The sequence below is a fragment of the Myotis myotis genome, unplaced genomic scaffold, assembly GCF_014108235.1.
Source record: "Myotis myotis isolate mMyoMyo1 unplaced genomic scaffold, mMyoMyo1.p scaffold_m19_p_2, whole genome shotgun sequence".
Taxonomy (NCBI): Eukaryota; Metazoa; Chordata; class Mammalia; order Chiroptera; family Vespertilionidae; genus Myotis; species Myotis myotis.
In genome coordinates this window covers 15,566,384-15,592,711 of record NW_023416324.1, presented here as the reverse complement: position 1 = coordinate 15,592,711, position 26,328 = coordinate 15,566,384, and the positions used below count along the sequence as shown (strand labels likewise).

Genomic DNA, 26,328 nt, shown 5'->3' with positions numbered 1-26,328 from the left:
TGTGGCAGGGGAAGGTGGAGGGGGCAGTGGCCTCTTCTTACATGCCTATGCCTAGCCGCAGTCCTCTCTGTTCTGCCTCCAGCAGACAGACTCCAGCCAGGAGAGGAGAACTTTAGCCAGGTCGGTGGGCTGCCTGCCTTCTCTCTGTATCCCCAGGAAAGACCAAGTTTGACTGAAAGAATAGATGGCTGACATTTGGGGCCTCAGCAAAGAAGAGCAAACAAAAACCAAACCAAAGCAAATCAACTCTTAAAAACAAAAGTTTTATTACAAGCAAGAACAAAGAACACTAGCTTAAATAAAAGTCAGATGGGAGTCAACCTCCTCTACCCAGCGTCCTGCCCCCCTCCCAGTGCCACTGCAGCCTGGCGCGGGGCACTAAGGCTGGGTGAAGGGAAGCTGTTTTCCCAGAGGAGACCTTCTGTGGCTGCCACTTCTCAACTGCCTGTGACCTACTGGCCTCTGGAGCAAGGAAGGGCAAGATAAGGGGACTTCCTATGTCATTTTCCAAGGACTTCGGCCCATTTGAAGGGCCAAGGAGGGGGAGAGAGGAACAATTTCCTATCTATTTTGACAAGAAACTATAGTTCCCAGCAGAGGAGGGACAGTCTCTGAGTTTCTGGCCTAGATTTAGGCCAATCTTCATTCGCCTTGGCCCACCTTGCTCCTTCCTTCCTTCCTTCCTTCCTTTTCTCTGGACGGAGGCCTCCAGTTGGCAGAGATTCCCTGTTCTCTAGCCCTTGGCACTGGGTCCCATACTCGGGGCTTGGAGGAGGGGGTGTGGCTTCTAGGGTGGCAGCCGCTCCTCACAGCCATTACCCCATGCACCACACCCAGCCTCAGCCTGTCTAGGCAGATCCCAGCTGGAAGCCTGACCTGGGGGCTGGGTGGCAGGGGTGGGGTTGGGGGTGGCTGAGTCCCCAGCCACTGGCTGTCGGAAGTCCCTGGAGGAGGGAAAGGTAGGAGGATGTGGGCTGAGCCACAGAAGGAGCCCAGGGGTCTCTTGTAACCACTGCGCACATTCCTTGTCCCCATGGCTCAGGCCGGTACTGCTGTTGCTGGCTGACACTGGAGGGGGATGGTGAGGAGGAGGGCAGCCCAGGGGATGTGGGGAAGTGGGAGCCAGCCACATTTGTACAAGGGCAAGCACACACACACACACTCACAGTCAAAAGGTCTCTTGTAATAAACTTACTAAAATCAATTTGCCTTCTGATAACCTGGCATTACACAGACAGCAAAATGGCTGACTTTTTAAGAATTCTTCTTCCATTTAAAAAATGTAGAAAAGAGGTCTATAAAATTGTGCAAAATACCCAGCATTAATAAACCCGTTTCAAGTATTGCCAGCATGAGTATTACCTACCCATCCCAGACCTGACTTGGGAAAGAGATGGGGGGGCCAGGCTGGGATCCCATAGAGAACCCTCTATGGGCAGAGAAATGGCAAAGCCCCACTTCCTAGTGTGCTTCCCAGGAATCATGATGGAGCTGAGGTCTTGGGTGCCTGGCCAGCTGGTTTGGCTTCTTCTGACACAGGCTACCCCACCCCTCCACCCCCATCCACCTCCAACTCTGCCTTCTCTACCTAGAACCCAGCTCTACTCTTATTGGCCAACTCCATATAAAAAAATAAAAAACTAAAGAAAAACAATGATCATCACAAAAAGAATGAAGGAGCTTGCAAACCAAAGTAGCCCATGGAAACATCCTGTCCCATAGCCCGCTGTCCAAGCCACTGCTCCTGGGTCTTGTTTCACCCCAGAAGCCCAGCCCAGCAGGGCTCAGCAGCTTCCCCAACTGGGAGGCATTACACTCAGTCCGCACCCTCACTCACACAGGGCTCGCCCTGGCACAGAGTCTTGGCGTGGTCCTCTGGGAACCTGGCCCTGGCCTCTCTATCCTGTCACTCCTGCGACTGATCAGCTGGGGGGAATCTCACTCCTAAGGCCGTGGGAACCTGGGTTTGGGGAGCAGAGGGTACAGCCATGGAACGGTGTGGGGACAGCACGCAGGGTGGGAAATAAATACGAAAAGCCTTGAGTCTTTGGTGGCTCTGCTTCCCTTGGGTGGAATGGGGAGGGTCTCGGCAGGTGTGGAGTGCGGCAGGTGAGTGCGGAAGGGCAAACAGGCCAGCAGGTGGCAAGTACTAAGCCAGGTTCAAGGGTGGCCTCCTACCATGTTGGCATCGGCCTTGGCTCCACAGGCTGGCTCGTCGCTTCTGATGGGTGAGGGCAACAGGGTGTCAGGCTGCACAAATCCCCTCCGGTCAATCAGGCTTCAAAAACACAAGGTGGACATGTGAGGGCTCTGCCTGACACCAGGACTCCAGGCTGGGGCTGGATGGCAGAGACTTGGTGTGGTCCTCTGGGCACCCGGCCCTGGCCTCTCTATCCTGTCACTCCTGCCACTGATCAGCTGGGGGGATCTCATGCCTAAGGCCGTGGGAACCTCGGTTTGGGGAGCAGAGGGTACAGCCATGGAACACTGGGGACAGCACGCAGGGTAGGAAATAAATGGCCCCGCCAAGGGAAGTCCTAGAAAATCTGAGGAAAAGGGAGCTGTCTTCCCGCTGGGAGCTCAAGACTCCTCCCTTCCAGAAGGGCCCTCTCTCCACACTCTGGGCACCTGGCTTTTGGCCACAGAATTTATTTACTGTTAATTCAAACTAGCTCACCTTTCTGTGTGGCTGCCAAGAAGCCAGGCTGCAGGCGAGGGGAACAGTAAGGATGAAAGGGCATTTGGAGATAGTGCGACTCCTACTGTCCCTTTTCTGGCAGAATTGGTGGGAGGAGAAGGGGACAGTGTGGGAAGTTTTATTCCCAGTGTCCACTGCCATTTAGCTCCCATCTGGCGCCCTCTGCTGTCAGGATGGATGGGGTGCTTCCTAGCAGGGCTGAACCACCAGGGCTTTCTCCTTCTAGGAGGGAGAATGGAGGTCGTCCCCCCAGTTTGGCCAGCAGCACCAGCAGCACCAGAAGGGCAGCGTTGCTCAAGTGTGGCCAAAATATTAATTGTGGTTATCCCTGGGGAGTAAGACTACATGTGAGACCTAACACTCTTCTTTTTCATATTTTGTACTTATTTTTTATCTACAATGAGCACATGACTTAAAATTACAACTCTCCATAGAACTCCTTTATGTGACAAATGCCCTGAGAGCATTCAGCAGGGGATGGGGACAGAGGAGGGTAATGTGGGGAGAGGTCTGCTGATTCCAGAACCTCTTTGAGAGATGTGGATTCACAAGGTCACCCCGTCTCACCTGGGAGGTAGGGGGCCGCAGAGCACAGCACAGCAGTTGGTGATAACACTTTTATGGCTGTAGGGGTTGACAGAGGCCTCGCCACCTCTCTTGCTGGACCACGAGCCTTTGATCTGCAAGTAGAAGGGGGTCTGGGTCAGATACCTAACTCCCTTTGCTTCACTTTTCTAAGGTGGGGGGTGGGGGGAGTCTAGAGGCATGGGAAAACTGGCAAATTCTGAAACCAGTTCCAACTAGACTACTGGAGAGGACATGTCTTTAACAGGGGCCATTCAGAGAGAATGTGGGGGACTTCTGGATGGTGGGGGGCACCTAGCAGAGAGGAGGAGGCCCCAAACAGGACAGAAGACAAAGGAGAGCCACAGAGAAGCCTCCAAAGAAACTTTTTGGGTGCATCCTCCCTTCTCTGGCCAGCCTCCTAAGGTGGAGGGACAAGGGCACAGGGGTCGGGCTGCCTTCCCTGCCACTGACTCGCTGCGTAACCCCGGAGAGATCACTACTCCTCTGAATCCTCATTTGAAAAATAGGGAACTCTCTGATACCAACTTTCTGACAGCACTGTTGGAGCATCAGACGAAATCTTGTCCAGCTCTAGCTCTGTGAAGCCTGCTAACAAAGGCACTGAGGAGTTTAGCAGTGAAGGACACCTGCTTAACTTTAACCCAGAGATTCCCAAATTTATTTGGCTATATCAGTCCTCTTTATTTAACCCCTAGTAATACCCTACAGAACCAGCACCCAGGAAACCACCTTAGGAGAGTCTGCTCTGTACCAATCGCCCAGCAGATGATACCCTATCATGCGTGTTAAGTTTTGTTTCACTAAATAAGAAGCTGAGGTCACAGAAGGTATTTTCTGTTAGTCGACGGGCCCCTTAGTATCAGATAGTGACCCTGGAATGGACGCTCTTGTTTGCTTTTTTATTGTTTGGGAGAACAGGAAGGGGAGGTCAGGTCCCTGGCCCAGGGGTAGGCACACCGTGAGTGCTCAAACAATGCTTGTTGGTGAGGGTCTGTAAGGCAGCAGGTAGGGAGGATTAATGGAACCTCAGGGTCCTGTCCTGGCTGTTCCCGTAAATAAGGAAGCCACCTCAGAACAGTCACATCTCTGCTGCCTACAATTGTAGCGGGGGGACAGTGAGCATGGCCGTGGCGCCTGGGTGAAATCCTGACTCTATCCCTTCCCAGCTGCGTAATCTTGGGGCAAGTCACTCAGCCATCAAATGGAGAAGAGGCATCCCTCAGAGTTGGCGAAAGGACCCGAAGAGATGATGGGAACTGAAAGAACTCTGGAGACAACAATGTGCTGCCAAATGTATGACTGTTACGGTGCGAGTGCTGCTTTTCTGGGGTTAGGGAGAAAGCATCTTGGGGGCCCTGGGAGCCTGCACCAAGCGCCAACACATGTGGGGGCCTCAGAAGCTGTGCTGGGTCTCAGGGCCAAGCCATGAGCACTGAAGGAGCTGGCTGCCTATCATCTCCACCCACGTTTCCCCAGCAGGCTGAGAGTCAGGGCTGCACTGCTGCCACTCCAGCTCCTTTAGCCCCGCCTCTTGCCAAGGGTCCAGCCTTACTCACATCTTCGTTAGTTGTCAGGTTGGAGGCGACGAGGTAAGTGTGAAACCCTGAGAGGCCCAGGATGGACCAGATGGAGAAGAAGCAGATCACCAACTCCAGCACAGTGAACAGGCAGTCAAGGACCCACAACCAGGATCAGAGCTGGGAGCCTCCCCTGCACCTGGGATCTTGCCACGCCCAGCCTTTCTCCCCTCTCCTTCCCCAGAAAGGAAATAAGTGTGTAACCTTCCTATGGCCCAGTCACCACCTCTTAGCAGCATTACCTCCTGGGCCTCAAGAAGGGTTGAAGAGCTTCCCTCAAGAGCAGGATGAGCCCAGGGTGATGGGCAGTAGTGGGAACTGAGGGTTCCAAGCGCCAAGAGCTGTGGACGCGGTCCAGGGGGCTTGGTGCCTTAAGGGAAGACAGGGACTGTGGCTCCTGAGAGTTCTCGGCCACCCCGTCCCACAAGAGCCCATTTAAGATCAGCTCAAGCCTGGGTGCATATTGGATTCTAGAGGACAAACACCTGCTCTACATCACTGCCCTCTGTTTACAGGATGAGGTGTGGGAACCCATCCCCGTGACGGGGCCTCAGTTCCCACCAGGCTGCCCACTAGCAGACAAAGGCAAAGGATATCTTGCTGGTGTCTCCTTCAGAGTGGAGAGGAAGTTGCTTCCCTGAGAGCCTGGAAGAAACAGGGGAGAACACGGCTCAGAGGGACGGTGACCACAGCTCCTCAGCCTGGCTGAGCTGGCTGGCCCGCCCTCTGCTGTCCCCGCTCCTATTGCCACCGCCAACTCACGGAGCGTCAGGTGGGTGACCACGCAGGCGAAGATGAAGGCCGTCAGGAATGAGAGGGAGAGAATAAACGCATAGAAGAAGCGGTAGTTCCGTCTCCCCACACAGTTGCCCACCCAGGGGCAGTGATGGTCAAACCGTTCTGGAAAAGGGCCGGGGGAGAGGGGTTAGTGCAGGCCTGGCTGGCAACCAACCAGCACAGGTGTTCAGAGGCCTCACACCTTGGCTGGCTTTCCCACCCCCTCACTCTCCACACCAGCAGCTCTCAGACACTCCCTGCTTCTGGTCCTGTGGGAACTGGTTGCTACGGCTCACACATTCTTCCCCATCTTTCCTGGTGAAGGGAAATTCCTCTTTCATGTCTTGGCTGCAAAGCCACTTCCTTAAGAAAGTGTCCTCTGACCCCAGGCAAGGTAAGGGTCCCTGTTACCTGCTCTGTTGCTCTGGCACTTATCTTTTGCAGCACTTTGTCCATGGTGTTCACATATTTATTTACAATTAGTGGACTGGCCAGTGTCCCCTGCTCAATTAGAAGCTCCATAAGGGGGGCCTGTGTTGGCCTCATAATGAGCTGAATCCCAGGGCCCAGCTGTGTCTGGTACAAGGAAGATCCACAAAAAGTACTTGTTGCCCAGCCTACGACCCCTGCCACACACGAAAAACTAATGACCCTTGTCCCTCAAGTGAGAACTAGAGGCTCAGGGAGGGGCTAGACCGCTATGTAACAAGTGGAGAACTGGCACCAGAGGCCTGGTCAGAGGGCTGATCTCACACCAGCACCACGTCCCCGGGGGTAGGGGAAAGTCCCCTGTGGGAATATGGGTCACAAGCCCATTGCAGGCCTCACACCAAGGCCAGCACCCTTTGCAGGGGGTGGGTGGGGCTGATTCTCTTAGATGAATGACGCCCACTGAGTCACCCACTTCACTGCCTGCCGTCATGGGGTGTTCCCCACTATTCTCTTGCTCAGGGAATGCTGAGCCAGCTTGATGAGCTCACTGCCCTGGGGGCTGTGCACAGTCACAGTGGCACAGCTCACCGGGCCCTCTTGCATAGCATTTACCTTACGATACCTCCCAGGGGCACACCCTTGGTCCCCATCAGAGCTGCCCAGCCTCTGGAAAGCAGGGAGAAGGGACAACACAGTCTCTGGTTCCCCAGCAACCACTGCAGTTGTGAGTCAGCAGCTCAGCTTCCAATCCTGGCTACCTCCTCTCCACCTCACCAGCTTAAACCCCTCTGTTCCCAGACTCTTGTCCCTCCAAAACCCTGAGAGTCAGATCAAAGTATTTCAGTATAGCTGGTCCCGGGCACTGGGTGGTAAATCATTTCCTTTCTGGCCCAAATGCATCTAGAATGTTATTGGTCCAAGTCTCTGGTTCTGGGACCTTGAACCTCTGAGGACCAGGCTGAGGCCTAAAAGAAAAGTTCAGGGCCTCTCTGTGTCTGCCCCACTTCCGAGCTGCGGGGAAGGAATCCACTGATCCTGGGCTGAAGCCAAGACACCAGTGGTCACACTGAGAGCCCACTGGTCATTCTCGGGTTCCTTCTTGGTCAGAGCAAATCTGAGTGACCCAGACTTCCTGCCCAGCCCTGGACCTTTCCAACACACCACCCCCCTCCAGCCCCACACGAATGACTCCCTTTCCTCCAATCTTCAATTCTCTCAGGGTTCCCCACATCCCTCCCTGTGGTCCCTCACTTACCCACACAGTTGTCGCAGACACTGCAGTGTGAGGTCCGGGGTGGTCGAAACATCTTGCAGGTGAAACAATACTTCAACTTCACCATCTGCCCATTGATCATCACCTCCTGGGTCCGAGGGGGTGGCCGGTAGGTGGAACTGCCTGTGTTGTCTGAGGGTGGGAGAGAAAGATGGGGGATGTCCAAGCCTGGATCCAGGAGCCCCCACCGGGGAAAAGCCACTGCTTCCTGGCTGGGACAAGAGAAGCCTTGGGGAAACTTTCCAGGGAACAAACGTTAAAGTGCCAGCCTAAGGTGGGGACAAATACGAAGAACTGCTACCACTTACTAGGACTGGGAAGTGTTAAAACTTTACACACCTGCTCACACATGGAGGCCCTTACACAACTCTGAGAAAGGCTATCAGAGAAGGCCCTGGAAAGGCGTGGTGAGGTTTATCTGCATCTATTCAAGCCTCGATCCAGTTTCCAAATTCAGGAGGTTCAGGATGTGGAGGGACAAAGTAAACAATGCTACGAGAAACAGATCCAGAATGTGGGGCACCTACAAGACCACTGGCCTGATCGCCAACAAAAGTCAGTCACTTACAAAAAGAGAGGGGTGATGGCTCTAAGTTAAAAAAGATTTAGGAGCCCTAACCGGTTTGGCTCAGTGGATAGAGCATCGGCCTGCAGATTGAAGGGTCCCAGGTTCGATTCCGGTCAAGGGCATGTACCTTGGTTGCAGGCACAACCCCAAAAGGGGGTGTGCAGAAGGCAGCTGATCGATGTTTCTCTCTATTCCTCTCTGTAAAAAATCAATAAAATATATTTAAAAAAAAAGATTTAGGAGACTTAAGCAATGCATGATCCTAACTTGGATCCTGTTTTGAAAAACAAAATAAAACACAGCAACAAAAGACAGTTGGCAGAAAATGACTATAGATTAGAAATTTGGGAACTATTAATTTTCCTAGATGTGGTCATGGAATTACATTGATGTTGGAGGCTGCCCTTAAATTTTGAAGATACAGCCTGTGTAGCTCAGTGGTTGAGTGCCGACCTATGAACCAGGAGATCATGGTTTGATTCCCAGTCAGGGCACATGCCCAGGTTGCGGGCTTGATTCCTAGTGGGGGGCGTGCAGGAGGCAGCTGATGAATGATTCTCTCTCATCATTATGTTTCTATCTCTCTCCCTCTCCCTTCTTCTCTAAAATCAATAAAAATATATTTTTAAAAAAATGGGAGAACGACTTCATGGACTTCATGACTGTGAAGTAGACAAATATTTTTTAAACAAGACACAAAGGGGCTTGCCTGGCTGGGTAATTCAGTTGGTTAGAGTGTCATCCCAATATGCTAAGGTTGCAAGGTCGATACCCAGTCAGGGAACATACAAGAATCAACCAATGAATGCATAAACAAGTGGAATAACAAATCGATGTTTCTCTCTCCCTCTCTAAAAATCAATAAAAACATTTTTAAAAGATACAAAAGGGCTAATCATAAAAGAGCAAGATACTAAACTGCATATATCACAAGAACTTCTGTTCGTCTAAAGATATCATTTAAATAATGAAGAGGTGACCTTCAGAGTAGAAGATGATATTTACAATATCTGACAAAAGACAAAGGATTTATATCCAGAATATATAAAGAAGTCTTATAAAATCAGTAAGAAAAAGTCAGACAACTGAATTCAAAGTGGACAAAAGATTCAAACAGGCATTTAATAAAAGAAGCTGTCCAAATGACTAATAAGCACATGAAAGGGTCCTCATACTCCTTAGTCATCAGGGAAATGCAAATTAAAACCACAATATGCTACCACTACACATGCACCAGAATGGCTAAAAAAAAACCCCAACTTAAATCCAGTGTTAGCAAAAATGTAAAGCAACTAGAAATCTCGTATGAGCACTTTGGAAAACTGGTACTAACTATGAAAGTTCAACATAGGCACCCCAGCAATCCCACTCCTAGGTGTCTTCCCAACAGAAATGTGCATGATGTGATGTGAGCCAAAAGACATACACAGAATGTTCACGACAATTCTCCTAATAGTCAAAAGCTGGACCTACCCAAATGTCCATCAATAGAACAGATTAAAAAATATAGTAGAGCCACACAATGGAGTTCTAATACAGCAATGAGAATGAGTGATCCACAACTACACACAGCAAAACGAATGAATCTCATCCACATTGTGTAAAATGAAGAAATCACACATGTAAGAACACAAAATGTTCAAAAACAGGTAAAAGTAATCTATGGTGTTAGAAGTCAGAGCGTAGTTACCCTTGGAGGGGTGACAGTGATCAGAAGGGGGGAAAGGGGACTCCCGAGACACTGCTCATACACTGTTTCTTTACATGCTGACAACATTCTATATTAGCATATAGACACTTATGATTTGTACACTTTTGCTAGGCCTGTTACACTTTAGTAAAAAGCTAAGAAAAAGAAAGGACCAAGGTCTCGTCTGAGGTCATGAAGCTGGAATGCTGGCAAAACAGGAATCTGAAACCAGGTCTGCCAATGCAAAGCCCACAGTTCTACCCACTGAGCCTCTTGGTACCCAGGCCACAGAGGACCAAGTCCCCAGAGCAGTGGCTCCTTCCTGGACAGATTTCCTAGTCACATGGGGCTGCCTGCGATCCCCAGCACTCAGCCACCACTTCCACTGGATGGACTCCCCAGATATCTCCAATTTGATGACTTGCCTCCAATGATTCTTCACTGAGTATGTACCATGTGCAGGCACTATTCTAAGCACACGGCAGGCATTAGTGAAGCAAACAGACATCTCTCACTTCCAGTTACCAGAAGGCTGTTTCACCATCACCTCAGTGTGCTTGAAATGGAACTAAGTATCTGAGCATCCATTTCTTTCTTAAAACCCAGCAGCGTGGTAAAGGGCAGGGGGATTGAGGCCAATGGATACACTCTGAAACCTGGTTTTGCCACTGACTGGTTGTGTGTGAGGTTGAAGTCAAACTTCTCTGAGCCTCAGTTTTCTCATTTGTAAAATGGGAATAATAGGTAGACTGGAGCATGAATCCTGGCTCTCCCTCTTACTAGCAGGGTTTCTCCTGATGATACCATTGGCTACCTGTGTGGCAGAGCAAATCATTTTACCTCTCTGTGCTTCTGTTTCCTCAATCACTGAAATGGGGATAATGGTACCCTCCTCATCAGGTTATTGTGAGGATTAAATGAGTTAAATATGTGAAGTAGCACAAAGTAAATGCTTAAGAAGTGTGCCTGTTATTACTGGCTCATAGAATAACTGAGAGAAAGAAGGGAAAAGACGCCCTAGCTAGTTTGGCTCAGTGGATAGAACCTTTGCCTGCGGACTGAAGGGTCCCGGGTTCGATTCCAGTCAAGGGCACATGCCCAGGTTGCGGGCTCGATTCCCCAGTAGGGGATGTGCAGGAGGCAGCCGATCAATGATTCTCTCTCATCATTGATGTTTCTATCTCTTTCGCCCTTCCTCTCTGAAATCAATAAAAATATATTTCAAAAAAAAAATGAAGGGAAAAGGCAAGGGAAAGAGAACACTTCACTGAGGGTCTACTGTATGCTGAGCATTCTGCATAGTTATCTTCTTTAACCCTGATAACATCCCAAGAAGTTAGGTTATCATTATCATCAGGTTTCGGAGACTTTAAAGTGAGCTTAAGTTACTTGTCCAATGCCACACAGCTAGTAAGTGGCAGAACCAGGATGTGAAACAGTTTCCAAAGCTTGGGGTTGAGGTTTTTTTGTGTGTAAAATTTAAAATGTCACAATGAGTGTTATTTATCTCTGCCTGGTTCCTTATTTCTGCCGGTGGCACAATCTAAGAGCTGGCAGGAACCTCAAAGAACAGAATACACAGCCCCAGCACATAGCAGATAATGGACAAATGTCCCTTTGCTCACTGCCTCTGTTCTAACCCATTAAGTTTACAAATAAGAAAGAGGCCCAGAGAGGTTAGGGGATTTGCTCAAGGTCACACAGGCAGGGACAGGGGAACCCAGTCTGGAGTCTCTTTTTAAAAAAATAATTTTTATTGATTTCAGAGAGGAAGGGAGAGGGAGAGAGAGCTAAAACATCAATGATGAGAGAGAATCATTGATTGGCTGCCTCCTGCATGTCCCACACTGGGGATCGAGCCTGCAACTCGGGCATGTACCCTGAACGAATTGAACTGTGACCTCCTGGTTGTATATAACTGGCACATTCCTCTAAATAGCCCCTTTGAGTCACCTCTCAGCTCAAAACCCTTCATTCGCCTCCCCTAAAAAACAAGATAGAAGAACTTCTTGTCATGATATAAGGGCCCTTCACAATCGGGCCCAACCTCTGTTCCCGGCTTCTCTCCCACATCTTTTCCCTCACGAGTCACTGGAGCTTAGGTCTTCCTGCCCTTATTCCTACCAAGTCCCAGCCCCAGGTCCTCCCTCCTCGCTGCTCACCAGGATTTGCTGGAGGCCTGTCTAATCTCTAACAGCTTCTTTGACCACTTCGGCCTCAGGGCTCTCATGCCCTGCCCACAGCACCTAATCCTGCTCACCGCTGTGTTGAGGTGTGACAGGACTGTTGTGTGTATACACTGTCTTTCCAAATAGACTGCACACCCCTTGAGAGCCGGGAGAGTGGAATAAACAGGCAGGCCCAGGCCTAGGAGCTGTGAGACAGCAGGCAAAGAGGAAAGAAAATATGCTTTGAACTCAGACAGGCCTGAAGTTCAAATTTTGACCCTTCCATTTATGAGCTGGTGTCTTTAGGGAAGTTACTCAACCTTTGTGAGCCTGTTGTGCATCTGTAAAAGCAGACAAATAAGAACAACTACCTTGAAGCGTTGTAAGGACCAGACTAGTACACATAAAGGAACTGGCACCTGTGGTACCTATTAGAAGCTGTTTGCAAAAGGTGGCAGCAAGGGGCAGGCTCTGGAGTCTGAGACCCTGAGTTCAAACCCTGGTTTTGCTAACCACTTGCTACGTAAGGAATTCCCTTCACCTCTCTGAGACTCAACCACTTACTAGCTGTGTGATGTGGGTCAAGTTGCTTAGCTTCTCTGTGCCTGCATATGAAAATGGGACATAATGAACTCCACCTGTTCTTTAGTGTTGTTAGGAGTATTAGGTGAGAATTCATTCAGTGGGTTTAGTCAAGTGTCTAGCACCTGGCAAGAGCTTAAGAAATATTAGCAACCCTGGTCAGAGGGTCATCCTGATACGCCAAGGTTGTGAGTTCGATCCTTGATTAGGGCACATACAAGAATCAAACAGTGAATGAATAAATAAGTAGAACAACAAATCAATGTTTCTCTTCTCTCTTTCTTCCTCTCTCTCTCTAATATCAATTTTTAAAAAAAGAGCCGTGGCAGATGTGGCTCAGTTGGGCAATGTCCCATGCACTAAAAGGTTGCTGGTTTGATTCCCAGTCAGGGCACATGCCCAGGTTGCAGTACAGGGCATGTAGGAGGCAGCTGACAGATGTATCGCTCTCACATCAATGTTTCTCTCTCTCTCTCTCTCTCTCCCTTCCTCTCTAAAAAAATAAAAAATAGCCCTGCTGGCATCGCTCACTGGTTGAGTGTGGGCCTATGAACTAGGACAGTGATGGCGAACCTTTTGAGCTCGGCATGTTAGCATTTTGAAAAACCCTAACTTAACTCTGGTGCCGTGTCACATATAGAAATGTTTTGATATTTGCAACCATAGTAAAACAAAGATTTATATTTTTGATATTTATTTTATATATTTAAATGCCATTTAACAAAGAAAAATCAACCAAAAAAATGAGTTCGTGTGTCACCTCTGACACGCGTGTCATAGGTTCGCCATCACTGAACTAGGAGGTCACCGTTCAATTCCCGGTAGGGCATATGCTGGGGTTGCAGGCTTGATCCCCAGTAGGGGGCGTGCAGGAGGCAGCTGATCAGTGATTCTCATCATTGATGTTTCTATCTCTCGCCTTCTCCCTTCCTTTCTGAAATCAATAAAAACATATTTTAAAAAAATATATAAATCTTTTAAAAAATAAATATTATATAAAAAGCACAAAAAGAAAACCAAACAAAAATACAAAAGAGAATTTAAAAAAGAAATATGAGCATTATTGCTTTTTCTATGTAACACTATATTCCAAACAACTGATTTACAAAAAAACTTCAGAACACAGCCCATCATGAGTGAAGGACAGCCACAGACCCGCTTCAGGACTAAAAGTACGGGTGTCCTTGCAGGGTTCCCACAGCCCTCCCCAGAGCAGGGAAGAGCCCAGGCCTCTCCTCCAAGGCAGGGAGGGAACTCCTAACAGTATATTCTGGCCTCAGGGCCAGGATTCCTCCTCTCTAGAACTCAGAGAAAGTAAAGCTCTGCACACCCAACTTCCTTAGGCTGCCAAGAGCCAGAGGCAAAGGAGAGACATGTCATGCTGGAGCAAGGAGGCCACCCAGATGCTGAATGAAAGTCACCAACTGCAGGACCCTAAATAAGTTGGATCAAAGGGGGCTCTGTGGGGATGCTCCTACAGAGGCTGAACCCCATGTGGGGGAGACGGGGTGGGGAGGAGGCAAGCAGTGGTTCCACTACTTTTTCTCAAGCCAAACAGTCCTGGCCAGTCACCACCCTGGATTTGGCCTCAGAATTCTCCTCAACCCACTCCTCCCAGCAGCCACTACCAATGGTAGCTTGTTAGTGCTCGGAGCACGTCCATTTGCCATTCTTACTACAAGGCTCAAGTTTCAATAGAGGAAAACAATTTTCAAAGTGTACTGACATTCCCTGTCTTACCTGATGCACAAAAAATGCTCTGGGCTGGGTAAGGAGATATGTGCCCACATTTTATAGATGGGAAAACTGACTTCACTCCAACAGTATAAGATGGGGCTGAAATGAGAATCTGTCTTCCGAGGCATTCATTTGTTCATTCTTACAAACATTAACATCTACTATGACAAGCTACTGTACAAGGCCTGAGGTGACAGGTGAGGGGAGAAGGAGCAAGTACACAGAGATGAGCCAAATATGTTTTCTTTGGCCACCAGTTCAGAAAATATTTATTGAAGAAATGAAGACAGCCTGGCCGGTGCGGCTCAGTAGTTGAGCATCGACCTATGGAACCAGAAGGTCACGGTTCGATTCCTAGTCAGGGCACATGCCCGGATTGCGGGCTTGATCCTCTATGTGGGCAAGCGGGAGGCAGCCGATCAATGATTCTCTCTCATCATTGATGTTTCTATCTCTCTCTCCCTCCCTCTCTGAAATATATATATATATACATATATATACATATATATATATATATTTTTTTTTTTTTAATATATTTCTTTATTGATTTCAGAGAGAAAGGGAGAAGGAGAGATAGAAACATCAATGATGAGAGAGAACCATTGATCGGCTGCCTCCTGCACAACCCCCACCAGGGATCGAGCCCGCAACCCAGGTATGTGCCCTTGGCTGGAATCGAACCTGAGACCCTTCAGTCCGCAGGCCGACGCTTTATCCACTGAGCCAAACCGGTTTCGGCAAAAATATATTTTTTAAAAAAGCAAGGAAGGGACTGATAAAAGAGATGCTATCCCTACCTAAAGGGAATCTAAGATCCACTCCAGGGCTCTTTCTACTTTAGGTTCTTCTCCAAGAAGTCAAAAGGCGCCCTCCTGAAGTGAGGCCTTCCTGCTGCCTTCCTAGTGGGACACCAAGCCCCTGGGGAAGTGGCAATGGGGGGGAAGACTCCTTCCCATTGAATGGCCATGAGAAACAAATGGGTCTCCAGACATCTTTCTCCTGACCAAGGGAAAGGGCCTGCTACACCCCAACCACAACCCACAGAGAAGAGCAGGCAGGTGTCCTGCAGTTAGAACCTAAATGGTTGGGCCTGTGAATGAAGCCCAGTGGCTGGCCTGGAAGCCCCCTGGGGCTGGTCATGACCTTCTCAGAAGGCTTTAGTGAGGGAAAGCGGGGATTTCTACCCGCTCTGCAGGGCCCTGTTGCCCTTCTGTTGTTCCCACCTATGGAGGAAACAGCTGTAAGGTTGCGGTCTCCCCAACTTCTGGTTCAGCTCAAGGTCAGTCACAGTGCCCAGGCTGTGAGTGCTGGGTCACACCTGACCATTTCTGTTCATTCCAGAGGTTTATGGAGCCCCTACCACATACAGGCTTAGTGGTAACCTGGGAATGCAGGAAGAACTCAACCTGAGGGCAGCATAAGCCAAAGTGGATAATTACAGAGTCAGTGTAAGAGGCTCTGTGAGTCAAGCGTGGTGACTCTGGGGCCAGCCTGATCTCATTTTGAAACCTACCCTGACCACTTGTTAGCTTGTGACTTTGAGGAAGTTGCTCAACCTCTCTGAGCCTCAGTTTCCTCACTGGGTAACAGTATTAACCTTGTAAGATGATGATGCAAATTAGAGATGACATATGGAAAAGTCTAACCCATAGCTAATCAATTCATGGTATTACTGATGTCTAGATTCAATACTGTGAGAATACAGAGGGGAATATGTGGTGTGGGGCAGGAAGCAGCATTCAAGAAAGCAACAAAAGATGAAGCATGAAGCGGCAATTAAGTTGGATTCCTCAGGCTTGCCAAAGAAGGAGGGCATGGCAGTGAACAAAAGCTCAGAGGCATTAATTGCACCTCGTGGCTGGGGCATAGGAGAGTGGCAGGAGATGGGAGGAAGAGGGGGCTGGAGCTTGCCTTGATCCTGCAGGCAAGTGCACCTCTGCGGACAGGCGAGTTTTCAGGAAAGTGGAAGATTGTTTACTGGCCATGACACTAAGCAACCTTGAATCATGTGATGAGAAAGTTAATTCCCCTTTTATTTATTTATTTTAATTTTTTAGACCTGGGCATGTGCCCTGACCGAGAATTGAACCGTGACCTCCTGGTTTGTAAGTTGATGTTCAACCACTGAGCCACCTTGGCCGGGCTACTCCCTTTTCTTTCTTTCTTTTTTTAAAAAAACATAAATCAATTTTTTTTCTTTACTTTTCAATAAGTTTAAATTCTTGAGGGGTAGAGTATTACATGGATTCTGTGTCCAATGGCCTTAGTGGGAAGGTTGCTTTGGAATTTAGCACGAACCATGCCACTGTTTCCGTGAGCACAAGTTTCCTTTCCCCAGATTACTCTGGTTTTGCTCCTTTTGCCACCAGGAGTCACTGTTTTGTTCTTTGCTTTGTACACATAAGCACATCTCTTGCCTAGATAGACTTCAGTTTCATGTTGAGCATAAGCACCTTTAAATTTTTTAAAATATATTTTTATTGATTTCAGAGAGGAATGGAGAGGGAGAGATAGAAACATCAATGATAACAGAGAATCATTGTTTGGCTGCCTCCTGCACGTCCCCTACTAGGAACCGAGCCCACAACCTGGGCATGTGCCCTTGACTGGGATGGGACCTGGGACCCTTCAGTCTGCAGGCCAATGCTCTATCTGCTGAACCAAACCGGCTAGGGCAGCACCTTTAATTTTAAGAAGAGCTATGTGCTCCCTCTGATTCTGGAGACCCTGCTTAGAGCCAACAAAAGTGGCCTTGGACCACAGCCTTCCAGACATATGTGTTGTTACAGAAGCCCTGCTCCCATCAGGCCTCCACAGGCTCCGAGATGTCACAAAGAAGAAGGCAACGTTATTCCCTTTTCAGTTCTCCTTCAAGCCTTTTATCCCATCAAGGCAAAGTCTCCACTTTTTTTTTTTAATATATTTTATTGATTTTTTTACAGAGAGGAAGGGAGAGAGATAGAGAGTTAGAAACATTGATGAGAGAGAAACATCGATCAGCTGCCTCCTGCACATCTCCCACTGGGGATGTGCCCACAACCCAGGTACATGCCCTTGACCGGAATCGAACCTGGGACCTTTCAGTCCGCAGGCCGAGGCTCCATCCACTGAGCCAAACCGGTTTCAGCAAAGTCTCCACTTTTAATACCTAACACCTGTGATCCTCATAGGCCTCAAAGTGACTGCTCTCAGCAGGCACTGCAACCACCAAAAATTCCGTTACATTACGTTTTGGTTTTATAATTATCTTCTATGCAGAACAACTGGCTTTCTGCTCACAGAGGTGATATAGAGTTTCCTTGTAAACTACATTTAAAAGCAAGCCATTTGAAGGAAAACACTAAGAAATGAAGGTACAAGGCACGATGCAGAAAAGGCAAAAGTCACAAAGGTTGTACTCCAGAGACTGAACTTCAGGAAATGCTGCTGAGGGCGCTAAGAAGTCACCCAAATTCTGAGCCTGGGAGGGCCAGGGCCAAATGTGAGTCTTGGAGAGACAACCATGACCAAAGGGAGAGGCCAGGTGTCCAGGCCTGGTCAGCAGAGCCAATCAGGATGGAGTCGGTCCTGGGACTGTGGAAGGACCTGAGAGGAGACATCCTGGGGTCAGCATGGGGTTTGTGACCTGCTATGTGCTGGCAGAGGAAGAGGCCTTCATGTCTGTCCTGTGAGTTGTGATTCTAGATGAGTGTCTGTCCATGGAATTTAGATGTTTCTATCGTCTCCCATCATAGCAGGAGGTTATGGGCCAATGTTGCAACCTCCTACTCCTTTCCCAACTGCCCAATCACCTGAGCTCTGTGTGGCCCTGCAGGGTGATCCCACTGCAAGGCCTGCCAGCTGACAAGTCAGAATCTCAGACGGGTGACCAAGGGCCCGGTGTGCCTGCAGCTGAGGGGTTTCCCAAGACAGGAGACTTTCAGTGCTAAACGAGGGACAGGGACAGTCCTGGGAAAACTGGGAGGCCCTGGTCATCCAACCTCAGACAGTGATGGCGAAGGTTGGGAGCCCTGGGCCAGATCCTGTTGGGCTGGGGCTGCTGGTCTAAGGGCCAAAGTAAGACACCCACAGCCTGCATGGACCCAGGCCTAGTAATCAGGTCACGTTTATATGAACAGCACCACCACCCAGAGCCAGCCCCCAACCTTTTCAAAAACGCTCAGTGAGCCCTCGCTGGTTTGGCTCAGTGGATAGAGTGTCGGCCGCCTGACTGAAGGGTCCCAGGTTCCATTCTGGTCAAGGGCACATGCTTGGGTTGTGGGCTCGGTCCCCAGTAAGGGGCATACAGGCGGAGCCAACCAATGATTTTCTGTCATCATTGATATTTCTCTCTCTCTCCCTTCCTCTCTGAAACAGAAAAACAAACAAACAAAAAAACACACAAAATGCTCAGTGACCTTAGTCCTTTTCAAGAAAATGTTTCAACCTGATTGGAAGCCTCCTGTTCAAGTTTGAGAATTCAGAGCCCTCAAAGATGCCACTTTCTAGGCTTGGCAACTGTTCGCAAAGGAGAGTCTCAAACCCTGACATGTGGGCCCCACTAGACTTGCCGCCACCCCATCCTCCAATGAGAATTTCCCAAATTTTCTGAAGTACCCCCTGTGTTCCAGACAACATGTCCTGATCAGAGTCCTCCTTCTGTCCTCTCCTCCTTCTGTTCCAGCCTGGAGGGCTCCCCTCACACATCTTCCTGTGCTTGAACTCCACCCAAACTTTACAGTTTGGCTCAATGCACCCCTCCATGAGGCCTCCCCATATCCTCTGGACAGAAGGTACTCCTGGTTTCCCTGATGCTCTTCCAAAGCCTGGTCTCACCAGTGTCAGGCAGGCAGGCCTACCTTTGCCCACCGCCCCCCACCCCTGCCCCAAAACACACACAGTTAGTAGTCAGCATATAGAACAGTGATGGCGAACCTATGACACGTGTGTCAGAGGTGACACACGAATTCATTTTTTTGGCTGATTTTTCTTTGTTAAATGGCATTTAAATATATAAAATAAATATCAAAAATATAAATCTTTGTTTTACTATGGTTGCAAATATCAAAAAAAATTCTATATGTGACACGGCACCAGAGTTAAGTTAGGGTTTTCAAAATGCTGACACGCCGAGCTCAAAAGGTTCACCATCACTGATAGAGAATCAACACATAAATGGTCAAACCCGTAATGCCTAATTGGGAGAAGTTCCACTGTCTCTCCACCATCACATGGGGACAGCAAGGAGGCTCATACATTGAGCCCAAGTCACTCAGCTGTCCAGGTGGCTGACAGGTGAAGAAGAGACTCACTGGGAAAGGCTATTGGGCCTGCCTGACAATTCCATAGTGATTATCAAGCAGCACAGGGCCAAGACGGCAGGAAAAGGTGTTTTGGGAATGTGTCATGGGAGGTGTGGCCCAACTGGGGTCACAAAGGCTTCCCAGAGTACAGGACACTTGAGCTGAGACATTAGGATAAGGGGTTTGGGAGTCAAGGCACACACTCAATCGCTGCATGGGCACGGCCGGCTGCTGTGAGGATTTGTGGGGATAATGGACAGGAAGCCCTCAGCACACAGTCAAGCTCTCCCCAAACATGGGGGATTACTGACGTCAGCATTACCCTGACAGCTCACAGGAAGCAGAGGACTCCAGGCAGCCAGGCCTCTGAGCTCAGGTTGCGTTGGATAATAATCCTGCCTCCTGATTAGCCCGACCAGGAGGGAGGAGAAATGGGGCTGCAGCTGAGCCTCCCCACTGCCGGGTGGACTGGCCCAGGTCAGACTGTGGGGTTCTGACAGAGCAGAAACCAGGCCGAGTGGCTCAGACGTGTAAGAGGGAAGGAAGCTGGATGCAGGCAGAGGAAGACAGCAACCAAGGGCGTGACTGAGGACGGGCCTGGGCGGAGGAAGACACAAGGAGCAGACAGAGAGCGAGAGAACATCCTCTCCCCTCCTACCACCCTCCCGAGCTGCTGCAGAAAATTAGTGGAATGACTTCCTGTGATGGGTGCAGCAGCCTCTGCATTTATAGGCCACAAGGTCTTTTCAGGGCCAACTGGGTGATTAAAAGCTTGTCCGAAAGCCACCCTGTTAGGGGAAGGAGCCAACCAGGAACCGGAAACCTGTGAGGTGTACAAATACTGACGTCACTTCTCAGCAGGAAGGAGCTGGGGTGGAGCAAGCTGAGATTAAGGCCCTGCCCCCCTCCCTGCACCCCCTGCTGCTCAGCCACCAGGGGGACCCACACTGGGAGGAGTCAAGGGCCACGTGAGGTGCCTGGGAGCACAGGTCCTTCTGCCATACTGGCCTTCCTGCCGTTCCTCAAACACACCAATTTATCTGCAACTCCAGGGTTTTGTTTTTATTGTTTCCAAACCACATATTACTGGCTCCATTGCACCATTCAGGGCTCATCTCAAGTGCCACCTCCCCCAGAGGCCTCCCCTGACCATCTAATCTATATTAGCCCCCTCCCCAACCTACTGTGCTCTCCCCTCAGATCCTCACAACTCAAACCCTCATCTCTGCAGGTTTTTGTTTCTTTTTGTGAATCAGATGTCATCTCATTCACAAAGCCTTCCCCGACCACCCTGTTTAAAATCACACACTCTCCCCCAGCTCTCATCCCACCTCCCTGGTTTCCTCTTCTCTGTCTCACATCCTAGATCTTTCTTTCATTGCTGTTTGATTCTTTCCGCTGGAATGTCAGCTCCAAGAGGCAGAGATTATTGTCAGATTTGTTTACTGCTGTATTACCAGCATCTAGAAAAGTACCTGGCACATAGTAGGGACTCAATAAGTGTTTGATGAGTAAATGCATAAGTGTATTTAACTGTTTAAGAGCAGGGGCTCTGGCCAGACTGCCTGGGGTCTCATCGCAGCTCTCCCACTTACTGTGTGATCTTGGACCATTTACTTAACCTCTTTGAGACTCCATTTAATTAGTAAAAGGAGAGTAACAACAGTACTTACCTCAGAGGATTATTGGGTGATTAAATAAGATCACGCATATAAAGAGGTGGAAACAGTGCCTGGCACCCAGGAAGCTCTCAGTACTATGCTGGCTGCCATGACAGCTTTCACTTGCTAGCACTTCTTGTTTGTTGCTCCCTTATTTATCATCTGTCTCCTCCATTCTAGTGTCAGCTCCCACTTGCCTTCCTCACTATTGACCCCCAGCTCCCAGCATAGTGTGGGGAGAGAAAACCAAGCCTCCTATCAAATCGGGGAGTGTGGACCTGGGGGACACAGCTTCAACTGAAGTAGGAGCCTCACCGATCTGTTTCTCCAGGGCAGCTGCTTCACAGACGGTGGCCCGGGGCAGGATCCCAGGGTCCGTGAAACTCGTCTGTAGCAGGCAGCTCATGACGAAGAAGAAGAGGATAGCAGCGATGATGGGGATGGCAAGGGTCAGTTGGCGGGCCAAGAAGGGACAGCTAGAAAAAAGAGAGGGAGAAAAAGATGAGTAGTTACCCCACAGGCCCCCTGGGGCACAGGGCTACAATGCTAGACAGGTACTGCCATCCCAGCAAACACCCCCGCATTCTTGAATAGAGCCTCTCCCAGAGGCAGCAGCCACTTCCCCATGAGTGCCTGACATCACTAATTAATCCCACACTTTTGCCCTGAGCCATGGCAGATGTGATCAGTAGATCCCAGCACTGTACACTTAGCTGCAGCATCAGAATCCTTCTAAACCCAGAGCTTCAGGCAGCTACTACCAATTAATTGGAATGTCACTTGAGATGAACCATTCATGACAATGTTCACTCATTCATCCAGTCAGTCAGTCACTCACTCCACAAATATTTACGGAGGCCTTCTACATGCCAGGCAACACCTTCAATAAGAAGCAGGAATACTTGGCAATGAATAAGACAAGAGTCCCCTGTTCCCTCAATGAGGCTTATGGTCTAGTGAGGAGAACAGACATGTAAACAGAGAATTGCCACATGGCCCTGCATACTATAATGGGGAAGGAAAAGGCAGTAGAACAGTCAGGAAAACAGACTGGCTGAAGGAGACGCCTAAGCTAAAACCTGAAGAATGAGTAGGATTAGCCCTGGTGGTGTGGCTCAAAACCGAGCATCATCCTATGCACTGCGAGGTCACTGGCTTGATTATGGGTCAGGACATGTGCCCAGGTTTGCGGGCTCGACCCCCAGTAGGGGGCGTGCACTGCTGGGGGCAGCCAGTCGATGTTTCTCTCTCTCCCTCTCCCTTCTCTCTCTCTTAAACCAATAAAAAGCATATTAAAAAGGAAAAACAGCCTGACTGGTGTAGCTCAGTGGTTGAACATAGGCCTATGAATGAGGAGGTCACGGTCTGATTCCCAGTCAGGGCACATGCACGGGTTGCAGGCTCGATCCCCAATAGGGGGTATACAGGAGGCAGCCGATTAATGACTTTCTCATCAATGATGTTTCTCTCTTTCTTCTTTCTTCTCTGAAATGAATAAAAATATATTTAAAAAATAAAAACAAAGAATGAGCAGGATTAGCCAAGTGAAGGGGGTCGGGAGAAGAGCATGGTCCAGCCACTAATACTGTTACCCAAAGACTGGTGTCCCAAGTTCGTTCTGTCAGGCCCCTGACCCCAGCTGGCTTGGAGGAAACCCTGTGCACAGGTCTGATTTTACCACTGTCCTCTGCTGCCTTCCCTCCCTGAGCCATAGTGAGTGAGGAGCTGCTATTTGGGAGATGACTGGCCACTGGGAGGCCCAAATCAGCCAAGATTCCAGGAGCTGGCATAACCGCAGGAAGCAAACCTGTGGGCACCTACATGCTATTTCTGGAGCCTCCATCATTTGAGGTTCTGGCCTCCAGAGCGGCCCATCCCTTGAGGAGCAGAGACTGCCAAGGCCAAGGACTCTAGTGGGACACATTCTGCTCCAAACATCTCAGTGCTCCCCAGGTCCGAACCTCAGAGCTGAGCCCTCCATGTCACCCACATGACAACTCCACCAGTTCGCGTCCAACCAGACTTCTCGGAGGATAGAGAAGACTTAAGGTCTGAGAGTTATAGAACCCTCAAAAACAGCAAGTCCCAGCCCCCAGATTTTATAAAAGGGGACTCCGAAACCCACAGCCATATCCAAGGTCACCCAGTCAGTAACAGGACTGAGTCTCTAGGGGCTCCCAGCAAATGCTCTGTCCATTCATATTCAACAAATATTTGTTGTATTGAGTGGCCACTACACACCAGGCCCTGTTCTAGGCACTAAGACTACAATAGTGAGGAGAATACAAAATGCACAGACCTGGGGCAGGAGTGTGCAAGGAGGCCGATGTGCCTGGAGGGAAATACACAGGGGTTGCGGGAGGAGATGGGTACAGGGAGAAAGTCCTTTCTCAGGGCTCTGGCCCTAATCTAGACAGCCAGGGAGGACTGACAATTAAAGATACAGCATCTAGGGTGGGAAGCAGGGCAGAAGCTGGGAGCCCTGCTTGGAGGCCTGTGCAATAATCCACCAAACCAAACAACGAAGCAAAACCATTCTCAGCAGGAAGGCCCTAGAGAGCCACCTCTGCCTTTCCCCAGAGCAATAGGCGAGCATGAGCACCTCTCACCCTCCACACCCTCACCAGCAGCATTCCCGTCATGCCAGCTCCCTATTGAGTTTTCACCCCAGTCCAGACTGAGGTGAGCTCTTGGCCCAAACCCCAGCCCCCTGCCGACTCCACTACCCCGTGGGGAGGAGCAGAAATAGACGCCATGTTTCACAAGCTCCTCGCTTCCTCCCACTCTGGGGACAACTCTGTCACCAGTGAAGACACCCAATCAAATGCCCAGAGAAAGTCCTGCTTCTGAACTGACCAAATCCCACACTGCAGGTCATGGGGCCAAACACGGCAAGCACCGCTTCCTCCTGCCCTCGCTGCAGCCCTGGTGGGAAGACCCGGGCAGGACACTGGAAAAGGAACTTTCGGAACATCCCCGTGGGCAGTCCCAACGACATGGATCTGAAACTCAGCCAGGAGCCATGCAGGGGGCCCTGGGGGCTCCCCAGAGCTTCTGCTTGCTAAACTGTCCCAGAACTTTGTATCCACCCTGACTCAGAAGGGAAGGGTGAAAGGGAGAAGCTAAGCTAAGTGGCAGGAAGTCCTCACCTTGTTTCAAGGGGAAAGCCAAGATTGCAGATACATGATCTGGCAGCCTGAAAGGTGACCTGGGGCTAGTGTCTCTGTGGCAGCCTCAGTCATCATGGCCCCAGGCCCCAGGGAAGAGTTTTTGACCAAGACAACAGTAAGAGCAGCAGCAAGCACTAAGTTCTTGTTATAGGCTAAAAGCTACATGAGTGACTTCATACTACCCTCATATCACCCTCATGACAGCCTGAGGGAGTGGGTACTGTTATAAACCCCATTTTATAGATGAGGAAACTGAGGCTCTGAGAGGTGAAGTGACTGCCCCGAAAGTCCCACAGTTAGTGTGTGGTGGATCCGGAATTTGAACCAGGTCTGTTGGCTCCAGAGGTGGCATTTTTAACTACACTGTAAAATGAAGTAAGACCACAAAAGATGGGGAGAACCAGGAGGGGAAGCAGAGCTCATACAGCATGAAGTGGGTGTGTACATGTGCGCGTGCAAGGAATCATGTAGCAGGTAGCTGAAGCTAGAGACCAAGGCAAGGTGGAAAACTTCTGATACAAATATGTGACCCTAGTAAAATGACAGGCGTCCCCTCCTCATCCATAAACTGGAGTTACCATGTGGGCCAAACCTGGGGACATGAAGACGTTAAAGCTCACAGGAGCAAACATGACCTGTCACACAAAAGTACTCTGGACTCTCCTGAAAAATACAGGCACTGCAGCTGTTCCTGCCATGGAACAGGCCAGAGGGATGCTCCAAATGTTGACAGGGAGAGAAGGCCAGGAGGTTAGGAGGGCGAGGGGCTTGGGAGATGTCTGGGGGAAACAGGAGACTCAGGAAGGAAAAGAAGCTCTGAAGAAGCTAAGGAAAGTGCTGGGGAGGGAAAGGGAGGTCTGAGAGGCCCAAACATGTTTGAGGGAAGATTGCCCGAGGACCCAGGCAACAGGGAGAAGCAAGGAGAGAGGGTCTGAGGGTAGAGAGATGACCAAGGGGGCCTAGAAGGACCCTGCAGGTAATGGGAAGACCTAGGAAACCTGTGGTGGGGAGCATATAGCCAAAGGCCATGGAAAAACTCAGACGTTATCTGGAAGGGATATGAGAAAGGATGCCTCAAGGGGTCAGAGAGAACCTGGGGGGCAGGGGGGGGGAGGCCAATCCTGAGGATAGGTGAGGAGAGAGATCTGTCCAAGGAGGGGGGTGGGGGGGTGGAGGCAGAGGCAGGGAGGTCTGGGGCCAAGGGACATGGGAGGGCGGTTCCTGGCAGAGGCTGGCAAAGGCAGGGTGCCAGGGAAGGATGGGGGTGCTAGGAAGGGACCACAGAGAATGGGGTGGCTAGGAGGGCGGATGGGGACCAGGGAGGAAGGATAAGAGGCAAGGAGGAGGGGCCTGAAGGCAGACTCTAAGGCACAGGGAGGATGCAGGCCCAGAGGCAGGGATCCGAAGGTGCCTGCAGGTGCTGCGAAGGGTGGAGTGAGAGCCCAGCGGGGACCGGAGGGGCTGGAATGCCCATCAAAGGCTGGCGAAGGGGGGGCGGGGGGTGTGCAGGGGTCGGAGGAGACCGGAGGGGATGGGGATGGGGGCGCCGCCGAACTCACTCGAAGACGAAGAAGAGGACGGTGGTGGTGAGGATGAGCAGCAGCGTGAGCGCGAAGACCCCGCCGTGGCCGGCCAGCATGAGGCGGCCCCCGCAGTAGAAGCGGTTGCGGCCCGGGAACACCTCCCACTTGCGCCGCGGGCGGTGGCCGATGCTGCCGCTGCCGCTGCTGCCCCAGCGCGATGCAGCGGCGGGCGGTGGGGGCCCGGGGCCCGGACCCGGGGGCGCGGCGGGGCCGGGGCGGCGCGCCCCTGGGGAGGCAGGCGGCGGGGCGGCCCCGGGGCTGATCTGCTGGTACTCACAGTCCTTCATGCGGCCGCCGCGGGCCTCGCCTCCGCGCCCCGCGGGCCGGCCGCGCCGCACCGGGACCCGGGCGAGCAGCGGAGCTGGCGGCGGCGCGCGGCGCTCGCTCACTCGCCGGGGGCGGCTCCACCCCTCCCGCCCCCGCCGGCGCGGCCTCCCGCCGCAGCGCCCCTTCCGCCTGGGCCGGGGATGGCGCTTGGGCCCGCTCCCGGTCCTGCGCCGCTGCCGGCGCCCGCCAGCCTCTCCGCCCCGAGCCGGCCGGCC

The 26,328-nt window shown here is 50.6% G+C and overlaps 1 protein-coding gene across 1 annotated transcript; it reads right to left on the bottom strand.

Moving 5' to 3' along the window:
* Nucleotides 1-244: 244 nt before the first annotated feature.
* ZDHHC18 (zinc finger DHHC-type palmitoyltransferase 18) lies at nucleotides 245-26,088 on the bottom strand. Its single transcript, XM_036348635.1, has 8 exons — nucleotides 25,763-26,088; nucleotides 21,349-21,509; nucleotides 7,328-7,477; nucleotides 5,626-5,763; nucleotides 5,460-5,508; nucleotides 4,843-4,945; nucleotides 3,266-3,378; nucleotides 245-2,278 (listed from the first exon to the last, which is right to left on the bottom strand). Exons 1-8 carry the CDS (start codon nucleotides 26,071-26,073, stop codon nucleotides 2,161-2,163), a joined length of 1,143 nt encoding a protein of 380 aa, XP_036204528.1. The 5' UTR covers nucleotides 26,074-26,088; the 3' UTR covers nucleotides 245-2,160.
* Between the last annotated feature and the right edge of the window lie 240 nt (nucleotides 26,089-26,328).

Bases quoted from the DNA above. Each gene is read 5' to 3' on its own strand.
- ZDHHC18 (XM_036348635.1), bottom strand. From the start codon at position 26,073: ATGAAGGACTGTGAGTACCAGCAGATCAGCCCCGGGGCCGCCCCGCCG. The intron at 5,509-5,625 runs GTGAGTTGGCGG...TGTTTCTTCCAG, and splicing joins GGTCACCCACCTGACGCTCC to GCTCTCAGGGAAGCAACTTC. The intron at 3,379-4,842 runs GTGAGTAAGGCT...TTCTACTTGCAG, and splicing joins ACCTGACAACTAACGAAGAT to ATCAAAGGCTCGTGGTCCAG.